We start from the raw sequence: 24547 nt of genomic DNA, 5'->3' as shown, positions 1-24547 counted from the left end.
AAGAGAGTTACGTTGACGAACCGGGGAGTTGGGGCATCCCCAAAGCGGTTGGATTTCCACGTGGCAGTCATTCAACGGTGCCACATTTGTGAGATCTCATCATAATTCAATTAAAATTGATCTGAGTGAATCTTATGCCTATAATTAAATATATGATATAAATATATTTCCTTGTTAGCTTCATATGGTTCTGTTCGTCATCATTCGATTCAGTTCCTCATTTCCATAGCCACATGCGATTGAAGCTCACATCGTCAAGATCTTAATGCAGCTCATATTAATGATCAAACTCGGAGAAAGAATCGTTGACTTCATCAGCCTACAAAGAATTCTGTACACGGAGAAGAGTAGTATTCATCTCGAACAAACAATGAACGCAATGGAGTTGACTTTTGGTAGCTGTCGGCGCTTATGCCGGGATCAGAAGTCTCGGTTTCTTGAACGCCAGTGGGCTCTGCACCTCCTCCTCCTCCGCGGCGGCCGCCACCGCCGCCGTTGCCGGTAGGCATCGCCTGACGCCACCGTCGAACTCGAACTCGGGCAGCGATGGCACGTTCAGATCCAGGCCCCTGTTGCCGAGGGTTCCGTCGTAGTGGCACCGCTTGTGCCCCCCGAGCGCCTGCCCCGAAGGGAACGTCTTCAGGCACACCGAGCACTGGTGCAACCTGCAGGCGCCGGCAGTGGAGGAGCCTGAGGTGTCGGCGGCGGCCTCGTCGGCGGCACAGGTGAGCTTCCGGTGACTGGTCTTGTGGCCGCCGAGGGCCTGGTAAGAGCCGAACGCCTTCCCGCAGACGGAGCACTTGTACTCGAGCTTCCCCGGCGGTGGCGCCAGCGTCGAGTCGGAGGCCAACGACGGCAGGCGAGGACCGGGTCCGCCGCGGGCGAGCATAACGAGGCAGTGGGCCAAGTACTCCTCTTCGGTCGGTGGCCGATCAGAGAAGCGGTGGCGCTTTGTCCGCTTCCGCTTCGCCCACCCTTCCATGTGCAGCAAGTCCTCGTCGCTCGTCTCTGTGCTCGCCGGTGGAATCAAAGCAGTTGTCGTCTCGACAGCCATCGAATTATACATGAAGAAGAAAAGTTGAGATCGCAGAATGGTTTTGGGTGGTGGTGTTATATACAAGGAAGGTGGGGGAGAGTGGAAGAAGAAGAAGAAGAAGTAGGACTTGGACTTTACAGCTGCATGATTCGATCAGGCATTACTGCACCACTTGCTGCAACCACATGTTTTGAGATTGACTTGACCTCAAACTTGGGCTCTGAGTTAGGTTTTGCGACTCCAACAGATCTAAAGAAGAGCAAAAAGAAAGCACAGCTGTGCATAGTTCTCAGAATTTGGTGGCATCCGCCTGGCCATGGCATGCTTACAGATCTAAGGAAAAGCAATAAAGTAAAAGGATGGTAGTTGAGGTTGCAATTAGAAGAGAGAGAGGAGAAGAAGAAAAGTAGGTCAACCAAGGAAGTGTAGTGGGAAGGAGTGACGTCAATTGGCTGGACACAGAGAGGAAGGAGAGGGTGCGAGTGGACGTGCATCAGAAGGTGAGCTGTGTGGAGAGGAGATCGAAGACCGACTCATTCTCCGGTGCAAGACAATGGGGGAGTTGGTGTCAATCTGTGCCAAGTGGGGGCAACAGAACAAACAGAGACTGATGTGAATGAAGGAGAGGGTGGGGGAGATGTGTGTAGAATTTTGACTTGTTCTCAATCCAAGTCAATAGATGAAATCAGATTCATGCACATAATTCTATACATTTAATTCTTTGCTGACAAAGATGAAAGCATTCATCCATCCACGAGCTAAGAAATCCGAAGTCACTGAAACAGATTGGTCTCTTTTCAAGCAAGAGAAACTCTGATCATTCCTCAGCCACATGCAATAAAGCAACTACTGCAAACTCCTATAATGTCATCGATGAACATAGCATATATGGTCACAAACTTGCAAGCCTTACACAACTTGAAGGGTTCAAACTTGTCAGAGAGAGAGAGAAACGGGAGACGAGAAGGGACTCTCGTGACTGCTGCTACCTTACACAGTGATGATTGCTGTTAGCTGCAGGGAAGGAGATGATACAGCCTTTGTCTTTGTGTTGGTGATTGGGGCGTTGAAATCCATGTGGAAGAAGAGACATGAGTGCAATTGCACCGCTACCAGCCATTTGAATTATGGCCTTTCATCACAGTACTCTCAGATGCACATCATAATGGCAGAAAGCAAGAAAAAGAAAGGAAAATTCAAATAAGAAGAGCAGCAGCAGCAGCAGCAAAAGGATCGGATCTTCAGATGGCACAGAGAGAGATAGATGTATTCTGCAGCGCCATTCCTTTTGCTTGGCTGTACTGAATCAAATTCAAGTGGTAAGTGTTGTCTCCTTAATCCCATTAATACCGAGAGTGAATCCACGGGAATAAGAGGAACTGAAGGAGAGATCTGTAGCTTTTGCTCGACAAGCATTGCTTAGTAGTATCAGAAACTAATGCTTTATTTCCTCTCATTATGTTGTTGTTGCGGAGAGAACACTCCCTCGAAAGGCCGAGGGGGGAGCAACGCCGGCAGTCCCGTGGTGGCAGCCATGGTAGCGCCACCAGCCATCTGAAACACGGTACTGAATCTTGAGATCTCCTGCTGATTCGCTCGCTCTCGGTTGGCTGCAATCTGCTGCACCGCGGCCATCTGCTGTTGCAGCTCGTGCAACAAGATCTGCTGGTGGGATGATGGAGATGCCGCTTGGGGTTGTTGGTGGTGGGGATCGGCGATGGGAGCGCTGAGGTAGGCGGAGAGCTCCTTCCTGGCGTTGTAGAGGTCGCTCTGCACCTGGTGGAGCTTGTGTTGGAGGAGGCAGATGTGACCGACGCAGCCGTAGACGGGGTCGTGGAGCCGCGCCTCCGCCTCGTAGGCCAGCGAGTTCACGGCGTCCTCCCTCTGCCACGGGCTGAGCTCGCCAAGCAGCTTCGCCACGTTGCTCGCCCCGAACACCCGATGCACGCTGGTGAACTTCGTCGGCTGGTCCGGCGGGAAGTAAGGCGCGAACACGCAGCCGGGCGTGCACTTCCGCCGCAAGAACCTGCACGCCGCGCACGGCGACTTCGATGCCGCCGACATGCCCAGCTCTCTCTCTCTCTCTCTCTCTCTTCCCTGACCTTCCAAAGAAGAGCAAAGCTCAAAGGAGGCCTCTGTCCTCTTTTCTTGGACAACAATTGCAGAGAAGCTGAAGAAGGCAGCTCCGCAGGTAGGATTAGGGTTAGGGTTTTCTCCTCCCTCGCCACAGAAGATCTTTAGGAAGATTGAGAAGGACAAGACACTGGAATTTGATCCAACAGCTGGTGGAACTCAAACTGAAAGACCAAGATCAAACCTTGGGTTGCTCAGAGTGAAGGAAACCTCCACTTCTCCTCCTCCTCCTCCTCCTCCTCCTTTCCTACTGCTCTCAAATCAAAAGCTCTCTGTAAATTCATACGTCTTTCTCTCTTGGATCATACCATAACAAATAAAGACTGTGAAAATGATCCTAAGTGACCTCAGTTTCCAGAGCTGCTTGAACAGTCTCCAAAACAGATATCTGCAATCTCTTTCTTATGGAAGACATGTTCTTCACTGCACCCTTGCATGACGAAACACTGGTGACAGTGATATGGTGGCCTCTCATGGCTTCTGGGTTCTTCCTTGGGACCGATGCTATATTTAGATCATAGAGATTTACTACAAAGTAAACATTCATTCTTTGCTAGTGCAATATTTCTGATGCTATTATTATATATGATCTGCACCAAAAATAATATTCTCAATTTCTACATGTTTTTTTCTAGCATCTTGTTTTCATAGACATAGATATATTGGTGAGACTAAAGATATATTCTCAAAAACATCATCTTCTTCTAGCTTGTCTATGAACTCACAACATTTCTTTTTCTTGATTTGTTCTTCCTTCACTTGTTCATTAGTTTCCAAGTACAAAACATGTTGAGGTGCACATGTTAATGGTCTCATGATCAACCACATAAACTGATACTAACATCAATTGAACTGTATCAAATGAATTTTCAGCTAATGTCAATTGCAGTGTGTCCTAAGCTACTTGATCTGCATTGTTGTTCAAGAACACATTCTTCTCCAAACATTAGATGTGTAATACTTGTGTGTGTGTTTCCTGGAGTCCATATATTTCTGTCTATTTGATTATCTTTGATGCAAGTTGCTCTTTTCTTAGGTTGGGTTGTCACTACAAACACATACATCAATTCTCATCTTTTTCCAATTAGGCTTTCAGCTCTTGCCAATGTGATCTGCTTATATTTCTGAGAAGGATATATTAGCAAGGTTGGATAAGCCAGCAGAAGTATTAGATTGAAGCTTGAAAGTAAATGATTTTTATGCGTTCATGCCTGTTTAGGTTCCTACAAAATGGTCAATGCAATTAGAAATCATGAAATCTTTTACAAGCTTTGATGGCATTGATTAACCTTCTGTTTAACATCCCTTTCTACTCCTAATTGTTTCCACTTTTCTTTTACAAGATGATCTTTCATATTCTCATCTTATTATCTTTTTTTTCCAGTGCTTTTGAGCAGGAAAGCAACATGCTTGAATTTATCTATTCTCACTAATCTCTCCTTTGCAAATCCATCTAAATGATGGGATGACAGGCAAGAAAACCTACATCCAGGTCTGCTGGATTCAAGATAGAAGAACATTCATGAGTGCTTGTTCCTGAGGCCAGATGAGGCAACTGAAATGAATGGCTTGAAGATGACATAAATCATCAAACCAATCTTGGTAGGCCACCCAAAGATGCATCAATGAAACAATAGGGATTGGAATGAAGTTGCTTTACTGGGAGTTGAATAGCAAAGTTATGGGAATACTTTTAGCAACTACCAAGGATAACACACATATCTAACTTCACCATCAGATTAAAGCTATTACAATATATCATGTTTATGGAAGCAAATAGGATTGGGAGTAATGATCCTATATTAGTTGCAATTCAGGGTGGTTCTTGTTGTCAATCTTTTTTAAGTTCTTTCTTTTGGTAGAGACAACAGATTGAACAGAATTATTATCCTGTATTTCTGATGATTACTGCTAAACACAACATAGTGAAGTCAATAATAAATTGAGTGGTCTGAAAGAGTTGTTGCAATTACAGTCATGAAGAATTCATAGCTTTTCAAGCTTGTTGAAGTTCCAGAAATGCTTTGAATCTGTTGTATTTTTATCTGACAAATGTATCATTGACCTGAAACTACATGACTGCATATTTCCTGGAGATAGATTTGAGTTTTATGCTGATGAAGGAGGGAAAACCAAGTGCAGAACTCCACCAAAATATGATGGTGGTTTATATTTCCCTCTCTTCTTTATGTCCTTAGAGTAATCTTCCATTTCCTCTGCAATTGCTTGTCATTACTTCCCCTGCAAATTTATTAAGTAGCATGAAACTATATGATTGTTTTGTAGGTCTCCAAAAATTTATATTAGTTTTATGTCCTTGGATAAAGCTAAGATTTTCTATGCAAAATTGTCTCTTAGTATTGAAGAGCAGCAGTATATGTCAAAGATGTCTCATTTCATTGGCACAGGAATTGGAATTAGTGGAGTTGTGTGTTCTCTTAATTCATCAGTACTAATTCTCCAAAAAACTTTTCACAGGCATGTTCACAGAAAACCTCAGAAGAGTGAGATCAACAAACAGTCAAGGCAAACATACTCCATGGAACTTTGCCTGCAACAGCAATGAACATTAAGCAGTATAGATGTGCAAATCTTATTTGTAAGAAGAATTGATATTGAGTAATAATTGTATCCAAGTATTCTTGATAGTAATAGTTCAAAGCCTTCACCTTCACTGAAGATTAAAGACAACTTCTTGCCCTTTCTCATACCCTGTAATCTACTGAAACAGTGAAAATTCACCTGCCTCCATGGATTAGCTTCACCTGCATGCAACTGGTTCTTCCTTCAGCTGGAAGAAAACATGGCCAGCCAAACAAGACGAGGTCGCTACGTGTCTCGGCTTCAAACCATGGAATTTCCAAGAACATTTCACTTGGATTTCAATCTGAGTGGTTGATTCATGACATTATGGTCCAATGATTTAGTGAAGCAGAGGAAAAGAAGAGGTGGAGGTACCTCAGTTGTGTTCTGTTTCCCTTATTTGTAGGTCATTATGCATCTGTGAGGAGGGAAAGAAGAGAAGCCCAACATCTGGATCTTGATCAAGCGATCCAATCTTCCTCATTGAGAGTGACACTTGTGTCCCACCTTAAAGATTTTTGGATGTGCATTGTGGTGATATGAATTTAGTGTAAGCAAGAAGACAAACAGGATTTTAGGACAAGAAGGCAGTTGATTCATTATCTTTCTCTTGTTGGAGCATTCAGTGATCCTGCTGTGAAATTTGGCATTTCTTTAGCAAAAACCAAAAGATATATCAATACTTTTTCCAAGGTCAGATTCTTTGAGCTCTTCTCAAGACTGTTGCTTTGTTGACTGAAGATTCACAGGGAGCAGTAAATCTTAATTAACCCCATCAGTAGTAGGCAAAGAAGAACCTCAGAAGGTAGACAGCCAAACAACAGCTGAACTCAATTGGAGCACTTGCTACATAAGAGTTTGTGAGATCACACTATAACAGGACTTTTGATCCATGGCAGTTTGATGTCTGCCTATATTTATGTTGATGACTCTGTTCTCCTGAAACTGTAAAGACAGTTGATGGATGGCTTTGTTTCAGGTGGACATGCAGCAAACAAGGCATCTGTGTAGTTCTAAGACTGGAATTAGATGCAGCAGTAGACAACAAAAAAGCTGGAAGTTTAATGTGCAGGCTCCACATGGTTGCCAGGACAAGAAGATGAATTCAGAAAAAGATAGCTTGCAAGATGCTAAAGTTAGCTGCCTGGCTCCATCCAGCCTGTGATGCAAGAAGAACAGAAAGGATGGGCACCAGGGAATGGTCTGGATTTGCTTTGCAACAGCTGGAGATATCAAGAAATATCCATCTGTTTGAGGTGCAAGTCCTTTGGAGAAAGATATAATTGAGAAGATGCTATACTTGAAGCCTGTCTTTCTGCTTGCAGGGGTAAAGACTAACATAAGAACAAGAGAATGTGGATCTAAGATGACCAAGATGCACAAACAGAAATGAACTTACAGGAAGAAAAATGACAAGGTGGTCCCTCAGAAATAGCAATGAAACAGTGGAATCATGGATGAAATTGTCAGCTCACAAACAGGAAAATGACTTGGAAGCAGGAATGTGAGTGCCAGATCTGAGCATTGGATTTTAAGATGAATTCCAGACAATTTCAGACAGGACCACTGATTTGGATGATTAAATGTTGTTGGTGCCAGAAGTCTCTCTTGTCCATGATCTCTTCTGTTGCTATCTCATCCCTTGAGTAACCTGTCACAGAAACTTAACAGATGGAGAAAGATGTCAAATATGATTACACCAAGCTGTTGAAAAAGGATTAAGGATGATGGTGTCCAAAATATGTTGGAAATACTTCATCATAAGGAAATAACACTCCCCTAATGATCAAACAGTGTCGAAAAAACCTTCTTAGTGTCCAAAAACCAAAATTTAAGAAGGCAAATAAGTAAATGGAAGAAGTGATGGGAGAGAATCAAGACTCACCAGTCTCATCATTTCCCCCCAGTTGTATTGTATCAGCAAAATTTTGATTCTCTCTCTCTCTCTCTCTCTCTCTCTCTCTCTCTCTTTTTCTCTCTAGACATTGATCTCCTTCACCGAGTACTGGAAAGCCTCCAAATTTCCAGCTATAGCTCTCTGATTTGCCAGTTTCCTCAAAGCTATCTCTAGCCAGAGCTCATCTAGAGCCAGCTAACTGAAATGGGCTCATCGGCGACCCAGATTGTGAAAAACTCTGTTGTGAGGAACTAGTGTATTGTTCCTCACGATCCCATAGGCCTCCTAAAACCACAACTGCTCGATCTGCCGTAGCCACAGCATTAGGAAGCCTTTGAGCGTGGACCCTTTCAATGTGCAATCGGTATTTCTGAAATGGTAGGAACAGATCATTAAACAAAACTTTCTAACAACAACCAGCTGAAAATTTGATCAGGAAGCAATGTGTCAACCCAAATGGAACTCAGAACCCACCTGCAGATGGCTCTTCACTTCATCATTTGTGAGCCCATCCACCTTCATCAGTTCTCGTATCTGCTTGGGAGTAGCCACTGCATCAATGAGCACCAACAGTCAAATCCAAGTAAAAGAAGAGGTTCCTCCTCCTATGGACTTCATTCTCCGACCAATATACTCCGCAGAATTTTTCTGATATTTCGATCAGATAGAACATGTATCAAAATTCTGACTACCTCTTTTGATGAGACAACCATGACTCTTCTTCGTGTTACTTTCAATTTTATTGTTCTTCTTTCTCCATAGGAAGAAATCCAAAGTGAAGCGAAAGAGCAATTTTGATATCAGAACAATAATTTACAAGCTTAACAGATTCAAGGATCGAAGACAGATTGAGAAAAACTTAATAGAAATCGACTAATAGCACCCTACAATGATAATTGAGGAAAGATGGAACCTTGGCTCTTACCTTGGGCGCCACCCAGCTGTTGGATGGCGAGGACGAACCGGCGATGCAGTTCCTGCGACCAGCACCTCCTCGCCTTCCTCGGTGGTTGCAGCCGTGACTGCAAGCCAAGGGTCGCAGGCACCCACTCAGTGGCTTTTCTGAAACCACCGAAGCCTCGGTGGTCACCCAAAGCGACCGGAGTTACAAGGTCAAGGGTTCTGTTGATCGCCGGTGATTGCAGCGAGAGCTCAGGCAACGCAGAAGCGGGCTTCTCCTCCTCCTCCTCGGAGCTCGCAGCAAGAGGCGATAAAGCTTTAAATGGCAGGAACTCGACCCCGCTGCTCCGGCTCTTGCATTCTAGAGACTTCCCCTTCCCCTGTCTGTGATCCACCGCTCCATCTTGCTGCGATCAAAACCAGGCGATCCATTTAAGACATATCTCGCGAAGATATGAACAAAGATCGAACATTTTCCGTGAAGAATCCTTCTTTTCCACCTCATTCGACACGATCTTCTCTTCGTCATCGTTCTCACTGTAATTATCGCTCCAGAGTTGGACGGAACTCATCCAGTTCATCTTATCTCTGCAATCCGTTTCCACTTTTACCCCTCCATCGTCCTCGACTTTACTCTTAAGAGGCATGAATTCCCCGAATACATGTCCAAAACTCTCGCAGCGGCACCGCTCGATCTCCCTCCTCAACCTTTCGATCACTGCAATCGAAATCCAAAGTACCGATTTTAACATCGAAAGAATAGCCTAAAGCAACATCTTAATACGATGAGGGAGGAGAAAAGGAAGCATCAGGCGAACCCTCGCGAAGAAGACGCATGCAGATGGGGACCTCGCGTCTAAAAGCCTCGATCTTTCGCTTTTCCTCCTCCAAGAACTTGATGGACTCCTCGAGCCTCGATGCCCGCCCACTGCCGCCGCTCTCGATCGCCGACACCTCCTTCACGAAGTCGCCGACGATCCGGGTGGCGCACAGCTCCAACTCCAGTCCCATCTCGAACACCGCCGAGCCCATCGCCGCTCCACCTCTTTCTTTCTTCTCCGGGCGCCTTTACGAGGGAGAGGAGAAGCGAGCATTATATAACGAGGGAGGAGAGTTGAATCGGACCGCTCCGGGTGAACCGGGAAGGAGGAGGCAAAATGGACCGGAGACTAACGAGCTCGAGTCGCGGATTCCCCGCGTAACTCGACGCGATTAAATCGGCGGGATCCAGATACCGCTTCACACGCGATGCTCCAACTCACCGGGATTAGAATCTTGGTATTATTTTCATTAGTTCCTTTTATTCTCTCTCTCTCTCTCTAATGATTGGCTGATGGTGTTGTCTAGGAATCAAATAAACCTTTGGGAATATACACTTGATTTATTTAAATTAATAATTTTAAATAAATAAATTATAAGTTAAAAAAAAGGCAAGAAAGCATGATAAAATGTATCATTTTATATCATATTAATTTATTTTCTTAAGTGATAAGTTTGAAAAATAGATCAGATTGAATCAATTTCATCATTATGTTGTGTTAAAGATGAAAGTTGACATTAACATAAGAATTTTCTTTCCTCCAATACTAATAAATCTTCAATAGGCTCTTGTCCTGATGACTAAGTGGATAAGATTGGATGGAAGAAGCACAACTAAAATTGGCTTCCTTGAGAAGAATATTGTTGGAATCCAAAGAATAATTTGGAATTTTTGGACTTGGAGCACAGTCATTGTGGATAAAGGATGAGTTGGCATTTGGATACTACTTTTAAGGAGCACTAGTTGATGAGGTATTCTTCCTAATTCACTTGCATGATGGTCAATTTGGAAGTATAATGATGCTACTACTACATCACATTTACAAACTAACTGTATATTATTATGGAGATGATATCTATTAGAATTAACATCAAAATTTATCTACTGTTAAATCATATGGTGGATGACAACCATTCATGACTCCCTCCATTTCCTTGCAAGAAGAGACAACGTGAAGAGTTTCTTTTCATGGTGAGAGAGGGAACAAAAGGTGATGTTGAATCTCTCAATTTATGATCAGCAAATGGATGCTGAGTTGGATTGCAGACCCACCAAAACCCTAAAGCTGTGGCCAAGAAGTAGTAGAAATCATTGCATGGAAATGGAGCAGCAGTAACACAAGAAACCAAGCAGCCACCCACAAGAAAATGATGGCGGTTCTCTAATTCCTTTGTCAGCTTGCATGGTTGTGTTCCAGAGATGATACACCAAGCATAGAAAAGATCTTATTCTTCCATGGAAGATTGGCTTTTAGGGTTTCTTTTCTTCGCACTCATAGTCTTGAGTTATGACTGCTTCTTCCTTTCCATATGAGAAGGAAGAATAGCAGAGAGCCAGAAATATCACTCACCATCTACAGTGCCTTTGTTTGACTGGTACCTTAGAACAATGATCCTTTTTTTGTTTTTTTCATCAAGTTTGGACTAACAAAGAAAAGATCTCCTCTTCCTCCTCCTTAGGGTTCTTTCTCCCCCTCCTCTCTAGGGTTCTTCCATAGGAAAAGAAAACAAAGGGTGTTTTGATGAAAATTGTAAGCAAAGAAAACATCTCTCTCTCTCTCTCTCTCTGTAAAGGGTTTTATCACACCATTTACAGTGATTTTGATTGACTGATACCTTAGAGTGGTCTCATTTTGATGAAGTAATTGGGGAATCTATGCCACTGGAATCCTTTCAAGAAAAGATCATGTTCTATCTACATGCTTGATGCCTGATGTTCCAACCTGTGGACTTGGTTGACATGTTTGAATCATGCACTCAGCCTTGCATATATCCCTCCCGTGTTTTCCAATCTTCTTCCTACTTGCTCATCTAAAGTTATTACATGAACATGTGCATCTATATATAATCTCACCAGATGATATATATATATATATATATATATATATATATATATATATGCAACTGAACTGAGTGCATTCTTCAGACGTGGAGGAGGCGACGGCATCGGTTCGCAGCGTCCTATGTGGGCCCATGAATTGTTCTCTGTGGGGCCCAAGGTTCACTACCAGTGGTTCACTCTGGTTCGCTGGGCCCACCTCTGCCCTTTATTCCCTTGCCCAACAAAAAGACTTTTTTTTTTTGCTTCACTCCTTGTACTTCCCACCTAACTGAAATGCACCCACATGCCCACCCAACCAAAAGAATCCCACAGAGAGCCAAAGGAGGAAGAAGGGATCACGGAATCAGGGAAAAAGGAAAAAGAAAAATCCATGAAGTAGTTCTTATGCTGCCTTCAAAACACAAAGCTTATATTGAATATGGGGAAGGCTGAGTTGATTTAGCATTTCATTATGCTTACATTGAACATGGATCTTTGTTCTATCGTTGAGATTTTAACAAAATAATATGTTTAATTAAATTAACAACAGTTTAAGTTCATGTTTACAGAATCTTTAAATTAAAGGATGGATCTTTGTTATATCGCTAAGATTTGCCTCGACAATCATCCTGACTCTATCAATAGTTACATCAATTGATAATTGATTCATAAGTCTTGATTTATAGTCTCATGGCACCACTAATCCTAATTGTCTCATAAGGACAGTTTAACCTTCTTGTCTTAAAAGACCTAATCTCTTCCATCATAGAAAAAGGTACCAAAACACATTTATTTATTTTTCCTGAAAGAACACTAGCTGAAACACCATAAACTTAAATCCTTAATGACAGGAGTGCTAAATGGTCAAACAATAGCAATAGATAGATTTAAGTAAACCAGCACATTATGTCTACAAGATCACATTGTTGTTTCAACCATGTAAAACATATCAACAACATGGAAGATTGACTTCAGCACAACCTTCATGGGCAGGAAAGAAGATCAAATGTCATAAACATGATTTTTCATAAAAATAAATGATGAGGTAACAATGCTTGATTTAAATTTCCAAAGATGCAAAGAAAAATAGAAGCTGGCATATACACGAAATTTAGCATGAAACCACAAAATGAATCTATATTGTGATAATTATCATGCTGGCAACATAAGCATAATACTACTGCTCATGGTACATCAAAATAATGCTAGTGGTGGAAGAAATGGTGGCAGTAGTAAGAAGGTTTTGGATGAGATAGTAGCGCAACATTTTTCACTGTGAGATACTAAAAAATATGCAAACACAAGAACTCTTAATGCATGAGGATTTCAAAGACCATAAATGAGCAGAACAAATCGAAAAAGTTGACAAGCAGCTGATAACCAACAGAGGATGTTTGGAAAATCAAACTCTTGAGGACAGTGAATTTTGAGCTTACCAACAATATTATCCAGAATCCATTCCAGCTGCATCAGAATCAATTGATGGCAGGTTGGTTCTGCCTCCATGATCCACCAAAAATGACAGGGCAGTTTTGAGAGAGTCCATAGAATTTGGATGATTTATCCTAATACATGTGCTCTATGTCATGCTCCCAGAATTTCTACCTCAAACAGAGTTAAAGATGTACAAGGAAGAAAGAAACTGTTGATGATACCCTCTGGTTCTTCTCAACCTGCTCTCTCTCTGTAGGTGTGACAAAGAAGCACCTTAATTATCACTTTTCTAATATCAGCAATCAAAACTGAGTAAACATAAATTTGTTGCTGTTGCTGGCCGCATCATGATCTGAAATATCTAATGCAGGAATTTGTAATTTAAACTGCTAATTCTGTAGGTAAGAAGTATATGATTTGAAAAACAGCCAAAGATCCATTTGATCATCCTTTACCAGCTGATTAGAAAATGAATTCAATATTGTGACATTGAAACTCTATGAACAAAACAAGTCCAGTAGTTTAGTCATACAGTGTAAGAAGATGATAAAGCAATTTGTCAACCGTTTGTTGCCACTCTGAAGCACCAAAATATTTAATCATGAAAAGTTCAAGTTACACTAAGGACAAAATTTCCATTTCCATGGATTTTAGAGAAATATTAGAAGGTACATCTCACTGTTTTTCCTTGATGAAATGAGGTGCCAGCAACTTTGAAACTGTGAATCCATGGAAGCTATCAACCTTGAGAAGTTCTTTTAGCTTCTCATCGCATATCACATTCCTCTTATCAGCAGGATCCTTGGACAGACAACGGAAGATGCTAAGATATTAATCACATCAAATGCAAAACAGAATGACAAGGAATGATTATGACACTGCAAATAGACCTTAATATGCATAGCAAAAGGATGTTGCAACTACAAGTACAGCATAGCCAAGATGAATATGTTACAGAGATATTCCATGTGAACATAACACGAGTTTTTCGTTACATGATTTTTCACACTGCAATACTGCTAATTGTGAGAAGTTATTTATGATGCTTCATGATATTATCTATATTTTTTAAGTACCATACATGAGATCAGTGAAGGTTTATCAAGAAAAAAATAACAACTATCATAGCTAAGATCAATTACGAGTAAAGTCCTGTTCTGCAGTTTTAGCAATTCATTTATAGTAATTTTAGGTGGTTGCCCAAGAACAAGAATTTAGTTGTTAGCATTATAATTATGCAAATGAAACACATTATGTTGGTCACTAAAGCAGAGAAAGAAACACATTCGCAATGGTGGTTTAAGTATCCTCCATTAGAAATAAATAGATAGCAAGGAACAATTTATTATTTCAGGACTGAGCAAGTCAATAATACACAAATGGCATAATGCATTTTCCCACGCAACCACAGCAATATACCTGCAGATTGTTTCCTTTTATGTAATCCCACATCCTTTTCACAACATCAGACCTTGACAATGTATTTTCGCCAGTGCCAAAGAACTTCACAAGATCATCTGAAAGTGGAAGTGGCGCAAGAAGTCCAGACGATCCTACTTTTTGCCGCTTGCCTATTGTAGTGAAAGCAAGCCCAATGAGTTTACAGAGTTATATTGCCAACAGTTTGACGATATAGCATAAGCAGTAAATCATCCTAACCTTCTAGTTCTTTCTTGGGCTTATCATGCTGTTTTGGCTTCACAGAAGTCACTGGGCCTGCTCAATCACAAAAGTATATCAGATATTAGTCAAGTGAAGTATTCGGAGCATCCCATAATTTAAAAATGTTAGGCACATGACATTTAGCCTATGGACAAGTCAAGAAGACATCCCCAGAAATAAGATTCAAAACCATTATTCTTTAATCTGAGGTATGTAATAAGAAAATAATAAACCAATAATATAGGGCAGAATTTAAAAAAGAGATTGTGATGGACTTCGGTGTTCTACAGGCAGTTTGTTGCATTAACTTTTCAGACTTTTAGTATGGGATATCGGAGAAACATAACCATTTTCTATAAATGATTCTTGCATGGAGATTTTACTAACAAACAGCACAAAAAATATTCTACAACCCAGAATTAAACATATTTGAGAGCACAAAAAATTGTATTAACCAATCACACTGGTAACACAAATTAGCAGAACAATTATGCTGAACTTTGATGAAGGGAAACATATGCCAACCTCTCAATGAGTATGTACTCACCTCCAAAGACAAAGATATCTACGTGCAGCTCCGAATAAAACAAGCTAGTATACGTGAGTCTAAGCATTTGTCTGCACTTTAAAACCCTATAAGGCAAATCAGAAGAGGAAAAAAATTTGAATAACCCTGTTAGAAAGGCCTAAAACCTGGATTTAGGCATAGCAGTTACAACCCTCATTCTTTAAGGGGAAGCTCCTGTACAAAAGATTTGGGAGGCTCCAAGAAATATGACAGTTACTTCATAGGAGACAAGCCCTCTAGGCTTAAAATAAAATTGCCAAGAGAACTGAACATACATGAACATAAGAACTTATAATACTTGGGTCCTTATAACATGAGCAGATAAAGAAAGTTTGTTTATTGTCAGAGACCAACGAAATAGAAACACAAACTTATTACCAGGCCTACCACACTTTGCCTTTTGGAATCTACCCTTCATATCTTTATCTCACTGTTGCACAAGAACAAGGGAACATTATCATTCTTTCATTTGGTAAACATAAATTGCCACATTGAGATATCACAAGGTCTCCCTAGTGACATTTCTACCACGCACAGTCTTGGAAAACTTTCTAGTTCATTACTATAACCAACTAAAACATGTAATCAAGGAGGAAACCTAGATTAAGAACATGCAGAAAACATGTATCCCTGCCTTAACATGCACAAACAGATTCCTTCATTCAAAGGAACTAACTACTTCTAAAGTGCATCTTATTTGTAACTAGAAAATAACAAGAGTACAACATACATGAAAGACCTCATATAATATCATTGACCAAGAAATTAGTTTTGTGGATTACCATCATCAGAGTTCAAAGGCCAAATGTGTTTTGACAAAGCTTTATTCATTTGAAACATGTCAATGACATTCACATTAAAAAGGGGTTTCAATTTCTCATCACATATGATCTTTCGCCTGTTATTTGGGTCTTGCAAATTTTTTTCGCGAATATATGCCCATAGCCTCTTAACAACCTGAAACAATATACATAATAGAAATGATCATGACAAGGGCAAAAATAGGTTACTTTGTTGCCAAAAACACTATGTAACCAAATATAAATATTTATATGGGGGATACTGTACCATACTTGATAAGAATTACCTCAGTTCTAGCTAACTCTGGTTCACCAACAAAATCCTGTAATAAAGGGGAAAGACTACAGAGTTTGGCAAAACCACCTCCCCGCTTCTTGACTTCCTTACTAGGTTTACTTGATCTTACATTAATAAGACAAAGAAAACATGTTTAGGATACCTATGCAACACTTCATCCAAGGAAAAAAAAAAGAAAATATACAGACTATAACGAAGAAAAAATTAACAAGAAATTGAGATAAAATGCTTTCTAGGGTTTTCACAGATAATTGGGCACATGAACCACAATCAAAGAGAATCTAAGATCTCTTAAAAACATCAGAAAATTGTTGAGACTGCAAAATTGCAAGGTAAACAACACTGCAGTATAACCCAAAAAATAAGCTTTTTAATTATTTTAATCTAGAAGGCCCCAAATATATGAGATAACCAACAGGAGCTAAAGCAAGGATATATTTTGTAGAAAAAATTGACAAAACCATTCAGTAAATAACCAAGTTTCGCTGAAAAGGCGTCATAGTAGGATAAAGGATTAAGGCGGCTGATAACAAGCTGGGCTGTGATCTCAAAGCATAACCATCAGCATCCATGGCAGTCACATACATGGAACTTTTTGTGACATAAGTTGGCACATATTATTGATAGCTTATACCTTGTATTGCAAATAGCCAGTTTCCTAGGGATTTGACTAAATACTGCAAGTGGTTAATCTAATCAATGCATATGCCATCATGTTCCCAAGAAAAGGACCTAATTTTTAGTGCCAAATGCTCTTAGTCAGCAGACTATTATTTAACTGCTCCCTACAGCTTTCTAGAATTTATATACAGAAAATGATGCGGTGCCCAACAAGAGTGTTATTTGGTTTGAAAAGATTGCAAGTACATCTTAGCGCACATAACGAATAAAAGAATGTAAGCACTTCATACTCCACACCATTCAGAAGTGCTTCTGAATTCTAATCTAAATCTCATCCATCCAGCAAGCAAACATACCATATTGTGCCAGCCCAATATCACCAAATGCATCATCAGTAAGTCAAAGTAGGGTGAAGATCCTAAATAACACTGGTAACTGGTAGTACCCAACCCAATCCCCAGCAAAGCTCTGTAGAAAACAAAATGGAGGGAAAAGAAAACCAAATGCCCATGGGACTAATTCATCACAGTAAAGGTCAAACGATCCTCATCGCTGCTAAAGCACCGGCAAAATTCAAAGGATAAGAGCTTTTTGCTCTAAAAGCCAAACTTTATCTTAAGATTAATACTAAAGCAAACTAGGGGATGGAGATACCAGAACTGGTGAACAACAAGAAGAATAAACAGCCATAATGTCCCAACTTCCAACTATTGAGATTAGCCTCATGGATCTTTTCTCTTCATTAAGTTCTGTGTATGGCAATGAAAGCAAGACTGGGGACGACAGGGAGATAGCTCATTTGCAATTTGGGTGACCAGGGCTAAAGTCACAAAACTATCCTTCCTGTTTGCAGGGACAAGGCTACATAAATTGACTGTCCCCAGCCATCTGAGCTTTGTGTATAGCAATATCCTTCATTAAACTAAAAGCAAGCATACTGTTTGTTGTTTCCAGTAAGTTTGCTTAGGTGTCTTGCTTCCTCCTCTCCACCATTTCTAAATTGACTTATTCCAAAACTAACTTTAAATTTAGATGACATCTATAAGATCATAATATGTGATGTTTCCTTATTCACATAATATTAAGAGTATCTAAAAATTGTCCATCAAGTATTTCAATATGTAAGACAAACTTACCATGGGTCTACATTTTGGAGTCAAAGATCACTATGTCTAAAAGAAAGAAAACAAATTATTGGAGATACTTAAAATGATCAAAGAGATTCACAGTATATATTTCACTTATACTCAATAGTGAAAGAGTTCATCAATCTCCCACATAGCAGTCCAACACATGAGGCCTTTCATTGCATGGACCTATAGTGAATTTGATGCACATAGCCTAACTTCTGAAAATGTAGAGGGGCTTAACATGAATCAACTTGATGAAGCAACATAATGCATGGGCCAAAAGCACAACCTTGCAAGAGGCTCCAATTAAGTCTTAGGAGGGCATAAGGCTTTAACTATGTATCAAAAGTGGCTATTTTCAACTAAATATTTATCACATATAGGGTCAGCATTATGCTAAAACTAGGTATAGGATAACATAAGATAATCACAAATAGCTAACAAGTTGAAGGCTCTATAGATGTTAGGCAACAGGTTTAACAAAGAAACAATGCTTGGAGGAAAGGAAGGAAGGAAAGAAAATATATTTTATGCATATCAAGAGGAAGAGACACCGAATGTAATATCATGGCTTATACAGGCAAACCACTGACAGAAACTGCTACTATGACCTAAGTAGACAAATGGAATCAAGCAATGTTCTACTATAATGATTTGATATCCTTCCTGTAAATCTATACATGTTTTACCTTCAATATCAAGAACTAAGCCTCATTAATGAAAATTTTAATCTCTAACCATGTCTTGAAAAAATACAACGGGGGCAACATAAGCATGCAATATGAGTTGCAACGTGTTCAGTTTATGTTTTTCCATGACATGGGAGTATCTTAACACATTAGCATTCTGTTAGCTAGCAAATGACAGTGGGAACAGCATGTTCCAAGGGCTTAATCATACGTTTTAGATAGCATCCAATAAGTAAGAATCATCATAACAGGTGTTCTGTTTGGGTAAAGTACTGTAAAGGAGAACTACTGCAACAAGTGTCCAAGTGCAGTGCTACTATGTGTTAACTCTCTTTTGGATGACAGAATGAAGGAGAGCTGAAATGGAAATTTACTATGCTTAGACTACAAATGTTTCATCTATGAATTTGTTTATTTGTATTCCATCAAACTCAAATAGCGCATAAAACCAAAATCAAAGAAATAGGTTTCATATAGAATCCCACTGTTAAACACAAAGAAAACTTATGAAGATTGAAGATCATGATCATCATCTTCTAGTATGACAAATAATACTACGAAAAGCAATGATGATATTAGTGCTCTTTAGAGAACACTAAAACAATGCCAGACTGTTGGACTGCCCAAACAATTCACTGCACAAATTGCACTAATTGGAGGAAAAAGAAAGCATATAATGCACAAACTTTCTATTCAATCCAACTCATCAGGTCCTCTATTTTACCTAAAATATGAAAACGTCAGTCAAGGTCAACCGAGGGCTTTTCGGGTCCTTAATTCACAGATACCTTACCTCGCTTGAAATGATACGCGGAAACGAAAGGTGTTATGTTTAACCTGGCTGCTGATTGAAAACCCTAATTAAACCCAACTTGCCCAATAAGACCACGAATACCTAACAAAAAGAGGGCAAAAACGGCAATAAAGAGCTCACTTTCTCTTCTTGCTGCTTCCCTCGTCAGTCTTCTCGTTGTCCTCCTCCCCTTCGTCTCCCTCCTCCTCATCCAAAACCTCCCCAATACCTCCCGCTTCTTCTTCCTCTTCCTCCTCTTCCTCTCCGGAACCGTCATGGTCCTCCTCCTCCTCCTCCTCCTTCACGGCCTCCGCCGGCGCCGCAGCATCCTCCTCCTCCTCTTCCGCCTCCTCGGCGTCCTTATTGTCGTGAAGCTCGCTCAGAAATAGGTCGACCTGCTGCCTGATGAAGGCCTTCTTGTCGGAGAGATCGATGCCGAAGTCCTCCTCAAGCTGGCGGCGAACGGAGGTGGTAGTAGTCGTGGAGAGGTCGGAGGCCCGGAGTACCTCCCGAAGCCGCCCAACGAGCTCCGCGTCCGACACCATCGCCCCTCTCCCCCTTCTAACGCCCTCCCGTCCCTCCTCCCCCTCTCGTCATCTGCTTTTATAGGCTCATCCTATTGGGCTTTTCCTTATAAGGTTTTATGGCCCACCTTCGTTGGGCCTTTGGCTCCCTAATAGCCCAACCTTGATATAATGCATTATATCTTATAATTTGTTTCAAGAAAAAAAAAAAAAAATATATATATATATATATATATATATATATATATATATATATATATGTATGTATATATATATATGTGTGTGTGGATGAAAATTATATTTTTTTGGCAAAAGAAAGAGAATAGTGTGTGTGTGTGTGTGGGGATGAAAATTACATTTTTTTGGCAAAAGAAAGAGAATAGTATATTTTCACCGTCTGATCAAATAAGCAACGGCCGAAAAGAGCAAACTGTGCTTGATTGTACGATTGGGATCCTATGGTGGTGATCAGCAGACGAAGCGATGAGGGTGAGATCGTCTTTTCAGATACCGTTATGTCGGTTTGCGACCGCCTCTCCGTTTCGTTGGGCGGTCGCAGGAGCGGCGAAGGTAAAAGGCGGTCACGAGACATCTCACCATCACTCTCACCGCCTCGATCCCAAAACCCTGTCCCTGGCGATAGCGAAAGCGATCGAAAAGGCGAGAGGAAGCGGGGATCGATCCGAGTGCCACAGCGATTGATCGAGCACGGCATCGGGCCGGTCACGGACGCGGGCGCGCTCGCATCGTTAGCCGTCGCTTTCCGCCACCGATCGGGCCAGTGGCTCTCCTAGCGCCACGATCGGACGGTGGGGCAGTATTTGATCGGGCTCCGGTGAGAAGGTTGATGTAAGAGGGGTGGTGCGGAATGGATCGAGCGGCGGTGACGATCGGTCCGGCGATGGACATGCCGATAATGCACGACAGTGACCGGTACGAGCTGGTGAAGGACATCGGTTCAGGGAACTTCGGAATCGCCAGGCTGATGAGGGACAAGCAGACCAAAGAGCTGGTCGCCGTCAAGTACATCGAGAGAGGCGAGAAGGTCGGTTGGTTGCTGATTTTTCCGGTCAATTCAGTTGACTATAAAAAATTTCTACGGATATGCCTCCCTTTTCCTCAAATTTCTATTTTAATCATCTGAGGTTAAATTCTTTTAGCAGTTGATGCTTTTTTATACAGTTTAGTGGTTGATTGGCTACAGCTTAGTAGATGGCAAGATCTCCCCCTTCTTTACATGCATAGTAGAGGGGGATTTCTTAATGCGACTAATCGGACATGTTATATGCTCTAATTCGGATGACTCGTTTTTCAGTGTTAGTCAATTTTAACACTTCAGCGCCTCGGTACTTGCTGTAATAAAAATCTTGTTACTCTTGGGTGAATGGATTAGTTGCTGCCTTTGATAGAAATTATGTTCAGGATGAGGGTTTTAGGCATGCTTTTTTTGAACTGATATTATTTGATTTTATGGGTTTTTACTCTTCGTGGACAACAGAAGTTTTTATAATATTTGGAAGTATCAGTTATATTCAGTTTCTCTATAAATCTTCATCGATGGCAATATGTTGCATTGGCTAGGGGCATTGGTGATTTGAAACATACCTAAGGATTCTTTTTTTTTTTTTTGGTCATTTCATTTTCTATCAGTTGAGGAAGCTACATGTGTGACATCTGGAACATTAAATCTGAGATAAATATTGTCTCGCACGCTATGCGTGAACATAACTTTTTTAATGGTTCTATCTTAATTGCACTACATTCTCTAGTACAGATAGATGAAAATGTTCAAAGAGAGATAATTAACCACAGATCATTGAGGCATCCAAATATCATCAGGTTCAAAGAGGTAAGTTCATGTCCGAAGGCATTTCTTGCTTGCATTTAGGAAATAAATGGCAATATTTCCATCTGTTAATGGCACTACAAACTTTCTCAGGTTATATTAACTCCAACTCATTTGGCTATTGTTATGGAATATGCCTCTGGTGGTGAGCTCTTTGAGCGTATTTGCAACGCTGGGCGTTTCAGTGAGGATGAGGTTCTAGTTCATTTCTTTCATTATATAGTATTTAATACTTTGACTAGTTCCAACTTCATGCATTTCCTGTTGAAGGCACGATTCTTCTTCCAACAACTTATATCAGGAGTTAGCTACTGCCATTCTATGGTATGCTAATGAAACTATTTACTAGCTTTTTCGTGTTTGTATTTTCATTTTTGACTTACTTTGTTTTGGGGATCTCTTTATTGTCAAGCAAGTATGTCACCGTGATTTGAAACTGGAAAACACCTTATTAGATGGGAGTACTGCACCTCGTTTAAAGATATGTGATTTTGGATATTCCAAGGTACAAATCAGTATTTGGTTACTATGAAGTAGGGAGCTCTAATATTTCTTTATGGAACTGAAGTTACTAACACACTGCATTTTCAGTCATCAGTTCTGCATTCACAACCAAAGTCAACTGTTGGAACTCCTGCATACATTGCTCCCGAAGTGCTACTCAAGAAGGAATATGATGGCAAGGTAATTTTTTTTTTAAGCGTTAACTGTCATGACAATTTTTTTTTTTTGATACTGAAGATAGTGATTTATGTGTAGTAACAATGTTCAGGTCAAAGATATTTAGAAGCCTCAATGCATTTATCTGTTTCCAGATATAAGCAACCAAGCTAATTAGCTGAATAGATGGTAGCGTCACCTTATGACAATTGTGTCATGATCTATTTCTTTACTAGTGATACCACTGTAATTTTCAGATCTTACAACTTCACGCACATAAATTCAGAGCTAGAACAATCTTTTAGATAGTAGGCTCCTGTTGGATCATCCCATTCTGTCTTTAAAGATTTTGAAGAATTATTCCATCACTGAAATATACACCATTTTCTTATTTGTTTCATCCAAAAATTGGTACATGCATTTTACTCTGCTTGCTAGTTTAAAGAGAGGATCGTCCATGCCAGACTTCTTATCGCATATTCTCCTATTCCTTATATGCTGTTTTAGTATCAGTTGCAAATGCATGTATTGTTTCTTGATCACAGTATTTTTTTACAAGTTTTGTTATTGTTGCTTGTCTTTACATAAAATTGTAAGGTTCACCTCAAATCATGTAGCCATTCTTGTATATATAACACTGTTTTTTCTTCTCCTATTACCATGATTATGCAACTATTCTTGTGCTCTTCCTCAATATTTGTGGGGCTTTTGTAGATTGCTGATGTGTGGTCTTGTGGAGTTACTCTATATGTAATGCTAGTGGGCGCATATCCTTTTGAGGATCCTGAGGAGCCTAAAAATTTCCGGAAGACGATACAGGTAATGATGGTTCTCGACTCTTTTTCATCTGGACATTGCATTATCTCACCTGACCTGGCTACTTCATGTTGCAGCGTATATTGAGTGTTCAGTATTCAATTCCAGACTATATTCACATTTCTCCAGAGTGTAGACACCTCATCTCAAGGATTTTTGTCGCCAATCCTGCTACTGTAAGCACTTTATGATCAAGTTGTTAATTAGGGCAAATGGCAAGTAGATTTATATACTATATAGTGTTAAAAGACTAATGTCAAACCTGCCTGCTTTTTTCATTAGTTACAGAACTTGTGATCTGGTTAAAACAATAATTGTTTGATGTTAAAAGCAATATGGCATTACATAAGAATGGTATGGATAGGAACATACAGGGACACGTTTGGAATAATTCATTGCTCTAGGTTGGGACGATAGTGATTGTATTGTTATTGTGTACAATTTTTAGGATTTGACTTGCATTGCCTCTTTGTGTTTCTGTATGCATATCTGGTGAGATGTTTATTCTTTTTGAAACCTGAACTATTCTGAATCTGTGAGAATAAATTTCATTCATTCATTATGTGTTATTAAAATTAATAATCTCTAAACTGTTAAAAATAATATTGTTATGAGTGGTTTACTTTTTCCAAGGTCGTTTTCTTATTGTGGATCTTAAAACTCGACAATTGGTTCACTTTGTGCAATCCGTCAAATATGTTAATCTGCAGAGGATCACGATTCCTGAGATACGCAACCACGAGTGGTTCTTGAAGAACCTCCCCGCTGATATGATGGATGACAACACTACGAGTAACCAGTACGAGGAGCCTGACCAACCAATGCAAAGCATTGACGAGATAATGCAGATCTTAGCCGAGGCAACCATACCTGCAGCTGGCACCCATGGCCTCAATCAGTACCTGACGGACAGCCTCGACATCGACGATGATGATATGGAGGATTTGGACTCTGATCCCGATCTCGACGTTGACAGTAGTGGAGAGATGGTCTATGCCATGTAAATTTGTGGTTGATGGATCAAGACACGGAGACAAAGTCCATCTTACACTAACACTAGTGTGCAGGATGTTCCCTTTTGCAGACATGGGGTGTCAAAATCCCACTTTTCGTCTTCCCCTGATCTCGAGGGGTAGGGCATGTATTCAGGTAAAGTGCATACAACCTTAACGCAATGTGAGCGCGATGTTTATTATCTATTTACACCGTTATCTTTCGTTAGTAACTGCATTGCCTTGCCGTTTTTAGTTGAGGTTGCATTTTTATGTGAATCTGTGAACCATATACTGCCTTCTTT

General features: G+C 40.4%; 4 protein-coding genes across 8 annotated transcripts; 1 reads left to right on the top strand and 3 right to left on the bottom strand.

The window, feature by feature from the left end:
* Positions 1-251: 251 nt before the first annotated feature.
* On the bottom strand, positions 252-1685 carry LOC103982510 (zinc finger protein 1-like). The gene has a single exon (XM_009399452.3). The coding sequence runs from the start codon at positions 1064-1066 to the stop codon at positions 410-412; it is 657 nt and encodes a 218-aa protein (XP_009397727.2). The 5' UTR covers positions 1067-1685; the 3' UTR covers positions 252-409.
* A 4077-nt stretch (positions 1686-5762) lies between these two features.
* LOC108952523 (transcription factor NIGTH1-like) lies at positions 5763-9630 on the bottom strand. 5 transcript variants are annotated; one of them, XR_010495390.1, is made up of 7 exons: positions 9368-9630; positions 9050-9267; positions 8575-8956; positions 8124-8200; positions 7638-8019; positions 6128-7415; positions 5763-6056 (listed from the first exon to the last, which is right to left on the bottom strand). XR_010495390.1 is itself a non-coding variant. In XM_065144951.1 (5 exons), the coding sequence occupies exons 1-5, from the start codon at positions 9579-9581 to the stop codon at positions 7831-7833; spliced, it is 1080 nt and encodes a 359-aa protein (XP_065001023.1). In that variant the 5' UTR covers positions 9582-9630; the 3' UTR covers positions 5763-7830. The 5 variants fall into 5 exon arrangements, 2 of the variants coding, with proteins under 2 accessions (XP_065001023.1, XP_065001024.1); XR_010495391.1 differs by having other exon boundaries at positions 5763-7067; positions 7152-7415; XR_010495389.1 differs by having other exon boundaries at positions 5763-7415.
* A 3760-nt stretch (positions 9631-13390) lies between these two features.
* LOC135637226 (upstream activation factor subunit UAF30-like) lies at positions 13391-19989 on the bottom strand. Its single transcript, XM_065149784.1, has 6 exons — positions 19546-19989; positions 16161-16275; positions 15856-16030; positions 14503-14559; positions 14263-14414; positions 13391-13644 (listed from the first exon to the last, which is right to left on the bottom strand). The coding sequence occupies exons 1-6, from the start codon at positions 19947-19949 to the stop codon at positions 13519-13521; spliced, it is 1029 nt and encodes a 342-aa protein (XP_065005856.1). The 5' UTR covers positions 19950-19989; the 3' UTR covers positions 13391-13518.
* A 519-nt stretch (positions 19990-20508) lies between these two features.
* Positions 20509-24475, top strand: LOC103982513 (serine/threonine-protein kinase SAPK10). Its single transcript, XM_009399455.3, has 9 exons — positions 20509-20973; positions 21703-21777; positions 21868-21969; positions 22045-22098; positions 22187-22279; positions 22366-22458; positions 23149-23253; positions 23328-23426; positions 23961-24475. The coding sequence occupies exons 1-9, from the start codon at positions 20797-20799 to the stop codon at positions 24252-24254; spliced, it is 1092 nt and encodes a 363-aa protein (XP_009397730.2). The 5' UTR covers positions 20509-20796; the 3' UTR covers positions 24255-24475.
* Positions 24476-24547: the final 72 nt, after the last annotated feature.

Source organism: Musa acuminata, chromosome BXJ3-4, assembly GCF_036884655.1.
Source record: "Musa acuminata AAA Group cultivar baxijiao chromosome BXJ3-4, Cavendish_Baxijiao_AAA, whole genome shotgun sequence".
Lineage (NCBI taxonomy): Eukaryota > Viridiplantae > Streptophyta > Magnoliopsida > Zingiberales > Musaceae > Musa > Musa acuminata.
This window is presented reverse-complemented; position numbering and strand designations above follow the sequence as displayed.